The 12,705-nt window shown below is 36.8% G+C and overlaps 1 protein-coding gene across 1 annotated transcript in view; it reads right to left on the bottom strand.

Annotated features, from left to right (window-relative positions):
- TTLL7 (tubulin tyrosine ligase-like family, member 7) overlaps positions 1 to 6,566 on the bottom strand; it is a 59,693-nt gene extending 53,127 nt beyond the window's left edge. Inside the window, exons 1-4 of the mRNA XM_010582734.1 lie at positions 6,421 to 6,566; positions 6,138 to 6,266; positions 5,101 to 5,222; positions 4,319 to 4,386 (exon numbers count right to left, since the gene is read on the bottom strand). Coding sequence (XP_010581036.1) covers positions 4,319 to 4,386; positions 5,101 to 5,222; positions 6,138 to 6,266; positions 6,421 to 6,445 — 344 coding nt within the window. The 5' untranslated portion in view covers positions 6,446 to 6,566. The remainder of the gene's footprint in view (positions 1 to 4,318; positions 4,387 to 5,100; positions 5,223 to 6,137; positions 6,267 to 6,420) is intronic.
- Between the last annotated feature and the right edge of the window lie 6,139 nt (positions 6,567 to 12,705).

Here is a 12,705-nt window from a genome sequence, read left to right on the forward strand (position 1 = left end):
CCAAAAAACTTAATTAAAGAAAAAAAAAAAAAAAAAAAAAAAGAAAGAAAGGGGGGGGGGGGGGGGAGAAGAACTAAACCAAAAATAAGGTTAAGACATCATAGGCAACAATCTCTGAAACTGAATCTGGTTCAAAAGATACAGCAAGGTCCTGATCTCCCTGCTTTAATAGCCATGGCAGCTGAGGCAGTATGCATATTTTATAGTTCTGTTGTCTGTGCAGAAAAGACAAATAGAAGAGGAAAAAAGGTAGAGAATTCATTTCTATCACCCAAAGCTCTGCACCTGGCAGATAGGAAGCACATACACACACCAGACTGGCAGTATGGGCAAGATACACATGGGTTAGCTTTAAATAAAGTAGCTTTAATACTGGTTAACAGCCAAGTTATAGGAGCAATGTGGACTTGGTGGTACTATGCAGACTGGTATACCATAGCTCCCAGCAGAATAAATTTAGTCTTTGCTGAGTAAATACTGGTGCAGCTAGCTTGTTTCAGGTACTCGGAATACCCGAAACTTCATACATAACCTCATATGAAATTAGTTTGGGTAACTCAAAACTACTCTATAACATAGGGTTGGCACATCTAAAATACAAATATCCACAGGCCAACAGAAACTGACTGGATGTTTAAAAAGAAATTAACTGACATAAGAAGTTCCCCAACTTTGATTTTTTTTAGAAATGGCACTAGGATGAATTTTAATACTTTTTAATTAATTACAGATTTAGGCATACTTCTCCTTTTGTAATAAAAACTAATAGTGTCAGGACAACTTAAACGTAGAAGAGACTTACAACATCATTTAAATTTTTCATTTCTACTATGAGCCTACATAATACTCCTGATGCAGCATAAGACACTTTTCCTTTAAGTGGCTCAAATAGTAATGGAAAAAACAGAGCCACCAACCACATTTGTAAGGCTAGGACTGTAGCCAAGCCTTACTGGTATAATAGATACACTGTCACCAAATTGTTTAGCCAACTACCCAACAAACACTCTGCAGAAACCACAATAGCTATAGTAGTCTTGAAGGACTGCATGAGGTTCAGTACTTCTGCAGCTTCATTGTAAGTATTATTTTTACAAATCTGCTTCGATGAAAGCCGCCAAATATTCAGAAAAAGTTTTTTAAAACATAAATAGATATTATAATTCATGATTCATGCATATTTTTAAACTACTCTGTCTGCTATATATTTACAAATGTTATTACGTTGCTAACTGAATGACTTATCTAGGCAGAAATTATTCTATTTTTAGGCAAAAAGCAATTTCTGTGTTAGTTTCCATCCCTCTCCAAATTATTGACCACATGCATCCTGAAGTGTTACACGATAAGAGACTTGCCATTTAACTTAGTCACAGGTTTCAATACACGTACTCCCTACTCAATGAATATTGCTTCATGATATTCTAGATATATTAATATTATTTTGTGACTGCAAGTACACCAGTTCTATATGCCTTTTTCCATCTTATGCATAACTGGGTAGAATACAAACAATAATATGAAGCAGAGTACTTAATCATTGTTTACAAGTTCTGGTGCTCACTAAAACTTTCAACAAAAGAATTCAGCTCTGTTTTTTCCCTGCTTGGCCCTATTCAGAAATGGCTTAGGAACATCATCAAGTAGCTTGCAGAATCAAGATCTATTCTATTACAATAGCCCTATTTTCCAGCACATCTGCTATCCACTAGTGTGAGTAACCACTTTTTCACTGTTCTGCTCTATCCTTTAGCCTTTGCAGGCCTTACCAGGAAGTCTGAGAATTAAACAGCAAATTAGTGTTCTTCTGAGTGCTATTTTAGCTCATGGATCAGGTCAGACTGTGCTTTTGTTTCTCAGAGTGCTTTCTGCGCAAAAAAATCAAGGTGTTGAACAAAACGTAGGTTACTAAAGACATGACTTGTCAGTCTAATAATGCAGATTCTACTGCCTAGGTTTCAAGATCCTCTGACTTTTCATGGATAGATAGGTATGGATGAGAACAGTCCATGATCAGTTCACAAACCTTTTAAATGTAAACAACAAAGGTGCTGCAAAAAAGACTATCTCATACATGGGTCTGTCCCCCTTCCCATTCACCCTGTACACCTTCTCCCCCACTTACTGTATTCATTCTGTAACAACACTTATCCTTCACATGAGGAGATCTCATCTAAGAGACCATTTACAGACATTAAGAACTAGCTGGCCCTACAATGGCACCTCTATTATTTTTTTTTTTTTTGCTTTTCTGTGTTCTGATTATTCCCTTTGAAAACAATGCTCATGGCTCCTTTTGTTCTCAATTACATTCCTGCTTCTATCTGTTTCATTAATCTGTGTCCCTACACTTTCTGTGCTGGGTTGTCTTCTTTCATATTACACGTTACATGTTACATCACTCCCTTCCACCCTTCTGCATGTGAAAACCACATTGTCCTGTGATCCAGAGTGCCTGGATAGTGGCTGTAAGAGGAATTCCTGAAGTGCAATTCCTCCTGAATAGCATTTGCCTCTCAAATCCAGGATATTTGTTCTTTCGCTCCATTCTCAACAGCTTGCATAAAATGGAAGAGTGAGAACAGTATAACAACAAAGGTAGAAGTAAAAGAAAAAGAATAGTCTACTCTCCACCAGTTCTCAGCAGTTGTTCCATGAACTCTCAATGATACAAAACCCACAGCTATTCTGTACAAGCCAGTAACAGGAATAGAAAAGACTGCATGCAGCAGAAAAGCAAGAGAACAGAATTAGTGTTTCTGCACAATCCTGTTCAAATAAATTTTAAGACAAAACAGCAGCTGTATGGAACAAAATCCTCCACTCTACAGACAAGAGCCTGCCCAACCATGTATCCCTACTGACTTGTGATTTCACGTACATATGTCCGTTTCACAAGCAGTCTCAAGGCATTTCATTCTTATTTTTATAAATTATGAATACTAAGTACTGAATTGTGAGGCTAGCACTGCGAAAAACAGAATGACTAAAAGCCTTCTATATCTACTGATATTAAGTGAGGTCACAACATAGATATGTTTGACCCAGAGTTATCGTATCAGAGAAATTCCCATCTTATCTATAATATGTACAATCTCCACACTGAGTACCTTTAAACTGTGTTTCAAACTCAGAATTCAGTAGGTTGAGAGAGGTATAATCAGACTGTATTTGAAAACAATGTGTGCATGATAAAAAGACCCTTTTGTCCATTTTGCACATTTTTTTTTAATGACAGAACTGGAGCAATACACAGGGATACCACTGCCTACCAAGCCGACCAATGTTGTTCCACTGCTTCCAAGACCTCTCCAAATAGCTGTTTGCCTCCATGTGCTATCTCTGTTTTTATTTAGAGTTAAGTCTGGAAAGGGAAGTGAAAAGTGGTTGTCTAGCACGTATTGACACAAGGGAGTTCTGTCCCACGTGTAGGACATGTAGACACCATAGCAATGCACGTAATATTTGCATCATAATAGTTGCATACATTCTACATGCTGTGTGTTGTAGTTTCAAAACAGAAAAGGAAATAAAGAGAGAGAGAGAGAGAAAAGATATATCAATATTAATTACATTAATATATGAAAACAAATTCTGTTCTGGTAACAGGAAATGCAGTGTAGGTAACTTTGGGGACCAAAAGAGTAACTCTATCAATAATTGTTCTTTAAACTAATTTAGATTAGAAGAATCAAAATATTCAACACACATTTAACCCTAAACATTTCCTTATTACCAGACTGTTGAATCATTATTTAGTACTGTTTTCTTACAGGTCTTACTCACAGATTCTCAGCTAGGATAATTCCTCAGAACCCAGTTATTTCACTAGAGTGAGGAGAATTTATAATTAGACAAATGAGCCTCTCTGACTTATTTCTTATATAAACAGTAAGATGCTTCACATTTTTTAAATTTGATATACACAAAAATATAGTCATTAATTATTTTAAACAAATAATATCCATCCACATACTAGTTATTTTTTCTGTTTTACCATTACAGGATATATGCCTGGGTGTATTATGTATTAAGTGTATTATACAATAATTTAAGGCTCTCCTACATTCTGCAATGCGTAGACAGAGAACTGAACCCACATCATTTTCCACTGAAGTCACCTGGAGAGATACAGTAGCCCACTCCAATGCTACAGATCCAGGACCAAAGCCAAAGCTATTAAGGAACTTTGGAAATTATTCTTGGTCATCTTATAGCCTCTTTGTAAAAATAAACAAACCTTACAAGCAATAGTTCAGTCTTGTACTGCATTAAATACTATGGCTGAAAAACTTCTTAATATTAAAAGAAAGATTACTTAGTCATGTTTCTTGCCAGAAAATCCTTTCTGCAGATCTCTCCCATTCCTGGAAAATGGTTGATTCTCTGAGGAAGGAGGAAAAAAAAAAAAAAAGAAACAAAACTTTTGTGGTACTTTTTAGTTTTCCTGGCATACCTAATACAATCATTTAAAATGTTCAACTGCGTGCTCAGGCAAACATAATTAGCGTTACACATAAATTATTTAAGATAATATCTTACATTATACTACGTATTCTTAGCAATACTGAAGATGCTGTAAGTTGTATTCTCCTCCACCAACATGAGTATGCCCATTGATTTCATTTCAGACATGAAAGGAGACTATAATACTCTTATTCACAAAGCTATCTAGGAACAAAGAATGCTATCACAAAGTAATGGTAAAAAAAGGAATCATTTATTCACAGAAACTGTGGAGAGAGCTCTGCTTGTTAACTTACTGCTTAAAAGCAACTTAGAAATGATGTTTTGCATCTTCTTTCAAACTCCAATCACTCACAACACCCAACTAGCAGACAAAAGCATGAAAGAACTGCCCCAAATATTTAAACACCAGATTCTAAGTGGTATGAACAAATAACTCTGGAAAAGAGAATAAGATTTTAAAATATGTAGTGGTATAGCCTTATTGCACTCTGGTTGGTGGTGGTTTGGGCGGGGGTGGGGGGGGAGTGTCTCTCCATGGAAACATTAACTGGCCAGAAGTGGCACATTACTGAACGTTTCAGAGTGAAGCAGTTTACTGAAACACGTCAGAAATCCTAACTATCACTCTACCTGATAGTTCCGAAGTTCAGCAATCTTTTCTTGTTGCACAGCAGAATCACTCCATATAAGATTAGCCGTTTCATCTTCATCACGTGTTTTCACAAATCCCATTTCTCGTATTACCACACGTACTACAGAGAAATCACATACTTAAGGAATATTTTGAATCTCTAAAATAGATTCTTTTTCAAAATTTAAAAAAATCAATTAAGATTTTAAACACTTCCAATACTCAACCTTTTGTCCGAGAACAATGTTAGCATGCAAGCTATTATTTATCTTGCAATATTTCCATCAGTTGATTGCAAACCTGTCATTACAACATTACAGTACCTTGTACTGCAGCTGGAATCAGAGCACAACCACTGACGGGAACTGTGAAGAGCTTCAGGCACTCCACAAACATCTAGTAAAAGTCCACCTGCACAGCTTTTAGACTTAATCTTGGCTATCACATATGTTAATTTTAAAATACTGATGACTATAAGTGTCACTGCAGACAGAGGACAAGAATGCCTCCTTAGACAAGGTACAGTAGTTACAAAAGCAAATGCATAATTTTAATACAAAAAAAAGAGAAAAGACTCATTATGTGCCAGGCACCACTCAGGTTCTAGGAGAAAAGATTTTTCTGAAGCAGTCCCAAGCATCAAAATACAAAACATTAGTAGATTTTATTGAGAAACCTCCGTATAATAATTAGAGTATTTAACATTAAATTTACACTGTTCATCTTCCAAGGCTTTAAGTAAACTTCCAAACATATACATTATTCATAGAGGGGTTTTCCACAGCCTTCTTGATTACTTAAGTTTTTGCATTTCAAGGCCCTTCCCTGAGTAACAAATGGGGAGTAATAGATGCACAGTGTTCAAAGCTATCAACTCCATGTTACAAAAAAAAGAACAAAGGTTTCTTACAAAAGAAAATCCTTTGGAAATGTCTCACTGTCAGCTTCATACAAAGTCCATTAATTCACCCCATTAGTCAGTAATTTACTCACGTCAATAGCTATTAGGATGAAAACAAAATATGTAGCTTCCTACCAATTTCATATTTCGTGCCAGCGACATTTGCAGTGATGACTCCATTCTTCTTCTTTCTGACTTTCCTTTTAATTGTGCTTTGATAGGGCAGTTCCGAACTCAAAGTCAGAGGAGCAGTTCCATGGTTATCTTTGAAAAATAATGTTGTGACTGTCAATATCTTTGTATCTCAGATAACATACACAAATGAACTAAAAACACAAACATTTACTTTGTTGTAACTTAGAGGTACAAGTATAACGAATCATTAACAGGCTTTATTAAAAATCCAAGACTAGCATACCTCCCTCATTAGGCAAGGATGGCATTATAACCTAGGATAGTGCAGAAGCAGAGCCCAAATTTCGTTCCAAGTTCTCAGAAAATGATGGAGCTGTAAAAGCCAAATTATTTAAAGCTCCAGTCATACCATTTCAGTCTCTGGTTGTAGCAAATATTAGTTTTGGTATGGATAGATATCTGTGTTTAAAAAAAAAGAGAGAGAGAGAGAGAGAGACTTTGTTATAGAGAAATCCTGAAAGAATATAAACAACAGAAAACTAAATATGGAAATGCTTTTAATAGCAAGTCAAAAGTAATGCTTATTTTAAAAGACTGATCAAGTTATTGTAAATACAAAACTTTGTTACAATTCAATTGTTCTGTTTCTGGGAAAAAAAAAATTTTGCAGTATTAATTTTCAAAATTATATTACTTAATTTTCTTATTTTCATTTGTGTATGGGAGATTTGGGGCATGAAAATGGGTAACACTGAATTCAACCAATACTGCAAACTTTTATCTGCACAAAGTTCACTGAATTTATAGCAATTTTAAACCATATTTAAATTAAAAATTTAAAATCAGACACACTGTATTATGTGTTTTCAGGTACCAAATGGGAAATAACCGAAATCACCTTAATAATCTTTTTCCATTTTTCAACATTTTTTGAAGCAATTGTCCAATAATCACTTGGTAACACACAGCTGCAGTTTCATGACCACTTCATGACACAATGGACATAATTTCAAAGATACTTTGGGTTGGCAAGTGTCTAAATTATCAGTTTCTAAAAGGAGTAATTATTTGCATAAAATGATGTTTTTCATGTCTACACTAATGCAAAATTTCAAATTTTCTTCTCTATGAATACACTACGACATGTGAAAACCCCACATATTAAAAAGTTTTTTCAGTGCAGCTTAAACACATAAGAACAATGGGCTAAAATATTAGGGAAAAACTCGAATAAAATGCTTCTAAACACACTGATACATGACTTCAGGCGTGCAGCACTGTTATAAACACTGCAAGGAAACAAACGCTGTCTTTGGCAGGCTGCCTCAAACAAATCTACAAGTTTTCAAAATATACACAATATAAGTTACTGATTTTTAAATGCTTTAATTTCTTTTCTGCAATTTTATATGCGGCTGAAGTTCCTTACACTAGCTTTAAATTAGTTTATATTGCCACTGTGGTGATTGCAAAACTTATTTTAAATAGCTTTATATACAGCATGAGGAATTTCTTCTGCTATAAACAGCAGAAAATTACAGTAAAGACAAATTCAGCCATGACTTATGATGTGAAGTACATTTGATCATAAGATTGGACAAGATGTGCGTTAGCAAAATTATCAAAACATTTATAAATCCTCTTTGTGTGTGTGTGTGTGTGTATACACATGTCAGAGAGAGAAAGAGAGAAATACAATCATATTCTGGACAAGTCACCCTCTTGGTAAGAAAAATATAAAAGCAGATACCTTGAGCTGCAAGATCTTATTTCCTTTCAAGACAGAAATTTACCTTTAACAGTCCATTAACACAAAAGGGTAAAAAGAACAGATTATGGTTCTTTTATGACTGTCACCAATGTACTGCGGGCCAAATTCTGCTTTGTAATAAGACAACTAAATCTCCCTCATGTCCATTTAGTGGAGTGCCACAAATTAATACTAAAACACGACCCTGTGTATTTATCCAGAAAGTAAGAACAGATGTTTTATACACAGATACAACGTTCAACAGCATAGCAGTAACACCCAGCCATACCTACTTGCAAAGAACTTTGCTGAACCAGAACTCGCTAAGAAAATCCCCCCAAATTGAACTAGAAGTGGCAGGTCATTTTGAAGTTTTAATGTTTTGGATGCCATCATCTGAGAAGGTGACCCAAAAGTCCTCCTGCATGCTGGCCTACTAAAATTAGACACAGAGATGGGAAAGCAAAGCATTCATCCTCCTTAAAACCACTGTGAAGAAAAAGCAGTGCTGGGCACAATGACTCACGGAATATTGCATGTTATCTGTTTCTCAGGCTAAGAATACCACCAGAGTACAAGACATGTTTAGCTCCTGGGAATAATACTGAAGTACATCTGTTAGCCTATTAAGGACTTCTGCGCACATACACAAATGCCTAGCAGTTGTTCCTCCACTGTACTGGCTAAAAACTTTTAACAAATTTGGAAGACTGTCAAGATGACTAGTATTTCCCTGTGAGAAACACCAGCCCTTACTAATACAAGCTATGATGTGGTAATAAAAACCAAGCAGCTCACAGAGCTTTCATTGAGCTTATAATCACAGAAAAATATCTGCCCAAAGTTACTATAACACATTGCATTCTGAAGGTGGACCATAAAGCTCCAAATTGCACTATGTTGTTTTCTTTATATAGAAATTATTCTACTCTTTTGAGAAGAATACTCTTTAGGGTTTAAACAGAAAGCACCAACAATCAAGGTCCATGACTCTCAACCAGTCAACTTTTAGCACACATACATTAGTTGATGGTTAAGATTTATGGTCATCTGTAGAGTAATTCTATGGACAATTAGTAGTTTGGCCATATGGAAAACAAAGAATTTGGACTGACTAACTGTCACAAAAAGCTCTGCAAACTGATCACTGAAGGAACTCTTTTCTTGACAAGATTATGGATGACATATTTTTTATCATCACAGCTGAAGCATGCATTCCTCTAATGATGTCAAATCTTGTTACAAAGATACATGCTGTCTGTCAAATCCTGATTTAAACTGAATTCTTCAAAGACAAAAGGGATCATTACTGTACTCTGTATTCAAACTTACTCTAGGATTTCGACTTTTCACAAGCACTGTCCTATACCAATAAAGTTAAACTGTATTCTGCCTTAAGCTTGTATATAATTCAAAATAGTTTTACAACTGCTTCACTTCTCAAGTCGCCCATCTCCATACAACCATTTCACTGAATACCAAAACAGCAGCAGTTCTAAATTAGTAGTTTTCAAAAATATTTTACATAGGAAACAGTCCTTTCCTTCGATCGTATTGGAACCATCTCGTTTCCAAAGGGCAAATACAGGTCCAATGAAATTGGGCAGTCTCAGCTTTTCTTCCCACTAAGCCAAGTGACAGATGAGAGGTACAGCACCTCATCTGGGGAGAAAACATTACCCAGAGCACTAGCTGTGAGTTGCAGGCTAAGCCATGGGAGCAGTAGACATGCTCCTGCTTAGACCTCCATGCTTTTTATGTCCCCAGTGCAGTACCACGACAAGTTCCAAATCTGCAGCAAGAAAACCTAAGACCAGACTACTGAGGAAGCCACAATCCTCCCAAGCAAAATGCAACTGCTCCTCAGACTACACTTTAGATGAGCAGTTCTCTAACTGAGGGAACAGGTCACTTGGGAGAGACAGGAATACATCATTGAGAGCAATAAATGAAGGGCTGTAGCTGAGGGGAGGGAGCTGGAAGGAGAGGGGTGCACACTGACAGAGCACTGAGATTCAACGCTGCAATGCCACAGGCCCTGGCAGCCAAGAGCTCCCACACATCCTTCCTCTTTTTGACTTCTATACAGCAAAAATCACCCCAGAGTTACTTCATTCTCTGACCCAGGTCCTGATTTGTTACGATTGCCCAGCCCTACTCTCAGGTCAGAGCACAGCTGTCTCAGGGATGCTGAAGGAAAAAGACTTGCACGGCAGACTGCTTTGCAGGCAGCTTCCACCACCCCGACAGAATTGCCAGTTATGGGGCAAAGCTTATTGCAGGGCCCACCAGATCATGCAACAATAACGGCAGCAGCACTGTCAGGTTATGATTACATCAAATTCCGAGTCAGTTCTTATAACTGACAAGCTTTTACCTATAAAATAAGCATAACGTACAACCCGTGTTCAGCTACAACGAAGTAGAGGCATATCCCTCTAGTAACCTACCTGAAAGACCTGTTTCTAAGAGATTTCTTGTAATAATATGGAAGAAAATATTTTATTTCCAAACTGGAACTGACAGAGCTTGCTTAACCTTGGCAAGTCAGCTCTCTGGAATCTCTGAATTCACACGCAGACAGAAAAGGATTGCAGTTCCTGCTGTATATACCATTTCCCTCCTGAAATCATGACACCCACAAATGGGTAGAAGGTAGAATCGGTCATACCGATTCAAGCGTGGTTGAACAAAAATGGTTAACCTATAAATGGAGAAAGACTTGTGAAGAAGAAATGAATGCATCTTTATCAGGTTAGTACATTCTTACACAAACAAGCACTTTGAATAAAAGCAGGGGGGGGGGGGGGGGGAGAGGTTATTTTTATTATTGCCTGGCAAAGGTGTGAGAGAGCCAGCAAGAGAGATACACTGCGCACAATCCTGTCCTAGAAAGAGACAGAAGGGGGGGGGGAGGGGGCCTTTTTTCCTCCAGGGACAGCAGGGGTAGGGTACTCTTGCTGCACAGGACAAGTTGCACACAGACAGGGACCACAGCAGATGCTTAAGTCCATCTAAGGGAACAGTTTGGGCAAGGTACAAGGGTGCCTCGGTGAAGAGCAGGGGACAGTGGGAAGAAATGGTTTCATATTTAATACAGTGATCCATGTTACCTTGATGACGAGTCGTAATATGTTGTAGAAAATTAAAAATTAAGAGTATTTTTTGCTGTTACTCAAATAAAGTGTATCATAAGAAATTAGTAAATTGCCCGAAAAATACTCTTCTAGCGTAGATTCTATAGAAGTACTTTTGAACAAATCCCTCTCTTATTTCTTAAGTTATTTGCTCCATACTGCTCACAAGTGACCTCTGCCTTTCACAGTCCTTCACTTTACATCCTGTTGCAGTGTGGAGCTGAAAAGATTATTCTGAATCTCTAAATAGGAATTGCATGCCATCAGACATTCCCCCCCCCCCCAAAGAGTAAGCATCCCAGAAAAAGGTTGAATTAATCAGATCAAAATAGAGAAGGGGGTGTCAAACTCAAACTTAAAATAAAGGGTGCAACTTGAGAATCTATTCCAAAGAACACTCGAGTCAAATGAAATTCTTCAAGCTAACTGGGGTCATACCAGTAACTATGAAACTACTACTGTGTAACCTAACAAAAAGAGACTAGATTGCACATGCACATTTAAAATAGATTTGATCTAATTAATTTAAGCATTAAGAATGGTAGAATCATCTACTATCAAAACACTTCAGGTTCCAAAGCAGAGACAACACTGTATCACTCAAAGCACTGTTTTTAATGTGAACCTCTTCCTTCCTTCTAGCTATTGTGACACTACTGGTGACCAGTTTGAAAAGCTCCATGGGCTATGCATAGCTTAACTTTACAAATATGAACTGAAAACATGACTTCAGATCTTAAGCCATGGTACATATGACAAGATCTCTCAAAGACAACTAATATTTCTCAAGTGTCTTCCTATTTACCTAGGTGAAATAATACAAAAAACTAGTGTCAGCTTTATTTTTATTTCCTGCATTCTTTGTGTACAGACAAGTAATCACTCACCAACAGTGGAATATTTTAGAATAGATTTTAGAATTAGCAGACTGCTTTCCTCTGACCCCATTAGTGCAATTTACTCAGTGCTGTCAAAAGTGTCTGGAAATGCACAGTAGCTGGGAAAAAATCCACAAAGCTCCTGACATAAGGAGCTTTCACTCTGAAATGGAGACACACTGAAGATACAGTTACAGAACTTGGCAGATGACTACAGGGACGTAAAGACAACATCATAGCAATGCAATCCCCACTCCCCAATTACCTGGAAAATTAAAATAACAAAAAATTTCACAGAAACATGAAAAAGAAAGAAGTTAAAATAGTCTTCAGAGCATTGACCTAGGAAACATCCGAGTGCTGGTTTTTTCAATCTAACCTAAATAATTAAGGTTTTTGCTCCCTTTGATCTTAGAGTATGAAAATCAGCATACACCGTAGTGAGGGGTCTGCTATTTATTACAGTTACACAAAATTATAATCTACTGCTGATTTGGAATTAAGCTATAAAATGCAGATTCAAAATGAGATTAAGACATTAACAGAAATTATAATTGAGAAAAATGCCTTTTTCAGTACCACCCTCAAATAGCAAGGTAATAACAATTTGCAATAATTAAACTGCAGAATTAAAAGCCTCATACCCTTTCACAATTTTTTTTAATACACGTCTTGACAAAACGTATGTTGAAGTGTTCCTGTTACAAGCAAGCATAACCAAGCAGTTTTTCTGCAACATGCTAAAAGAACAATTTGGTGGCAAGTTCTCACTCCTACAGAGAAATTCTAAATGCAAAAAGCAA

The sequence above is a fragment of the Haliaeetus leucocephalus genome, unplaced genomic scaffold (assembly GCF_000737465.1).
Source record: "Haliaeetus leucocephalus isolate CR32 unplaced genomic scaffold, Haliaeetus_leucocephalus-4.0 Scaffold848, whole genome shotgun sequence".
Classification (NCBI taxonomy): Eukaryota; Metazoa; Chordata; class Aves; order Accipitriformes; family Accipitridae; genus Haliaeetus; species Haliaeetus leucocephalus.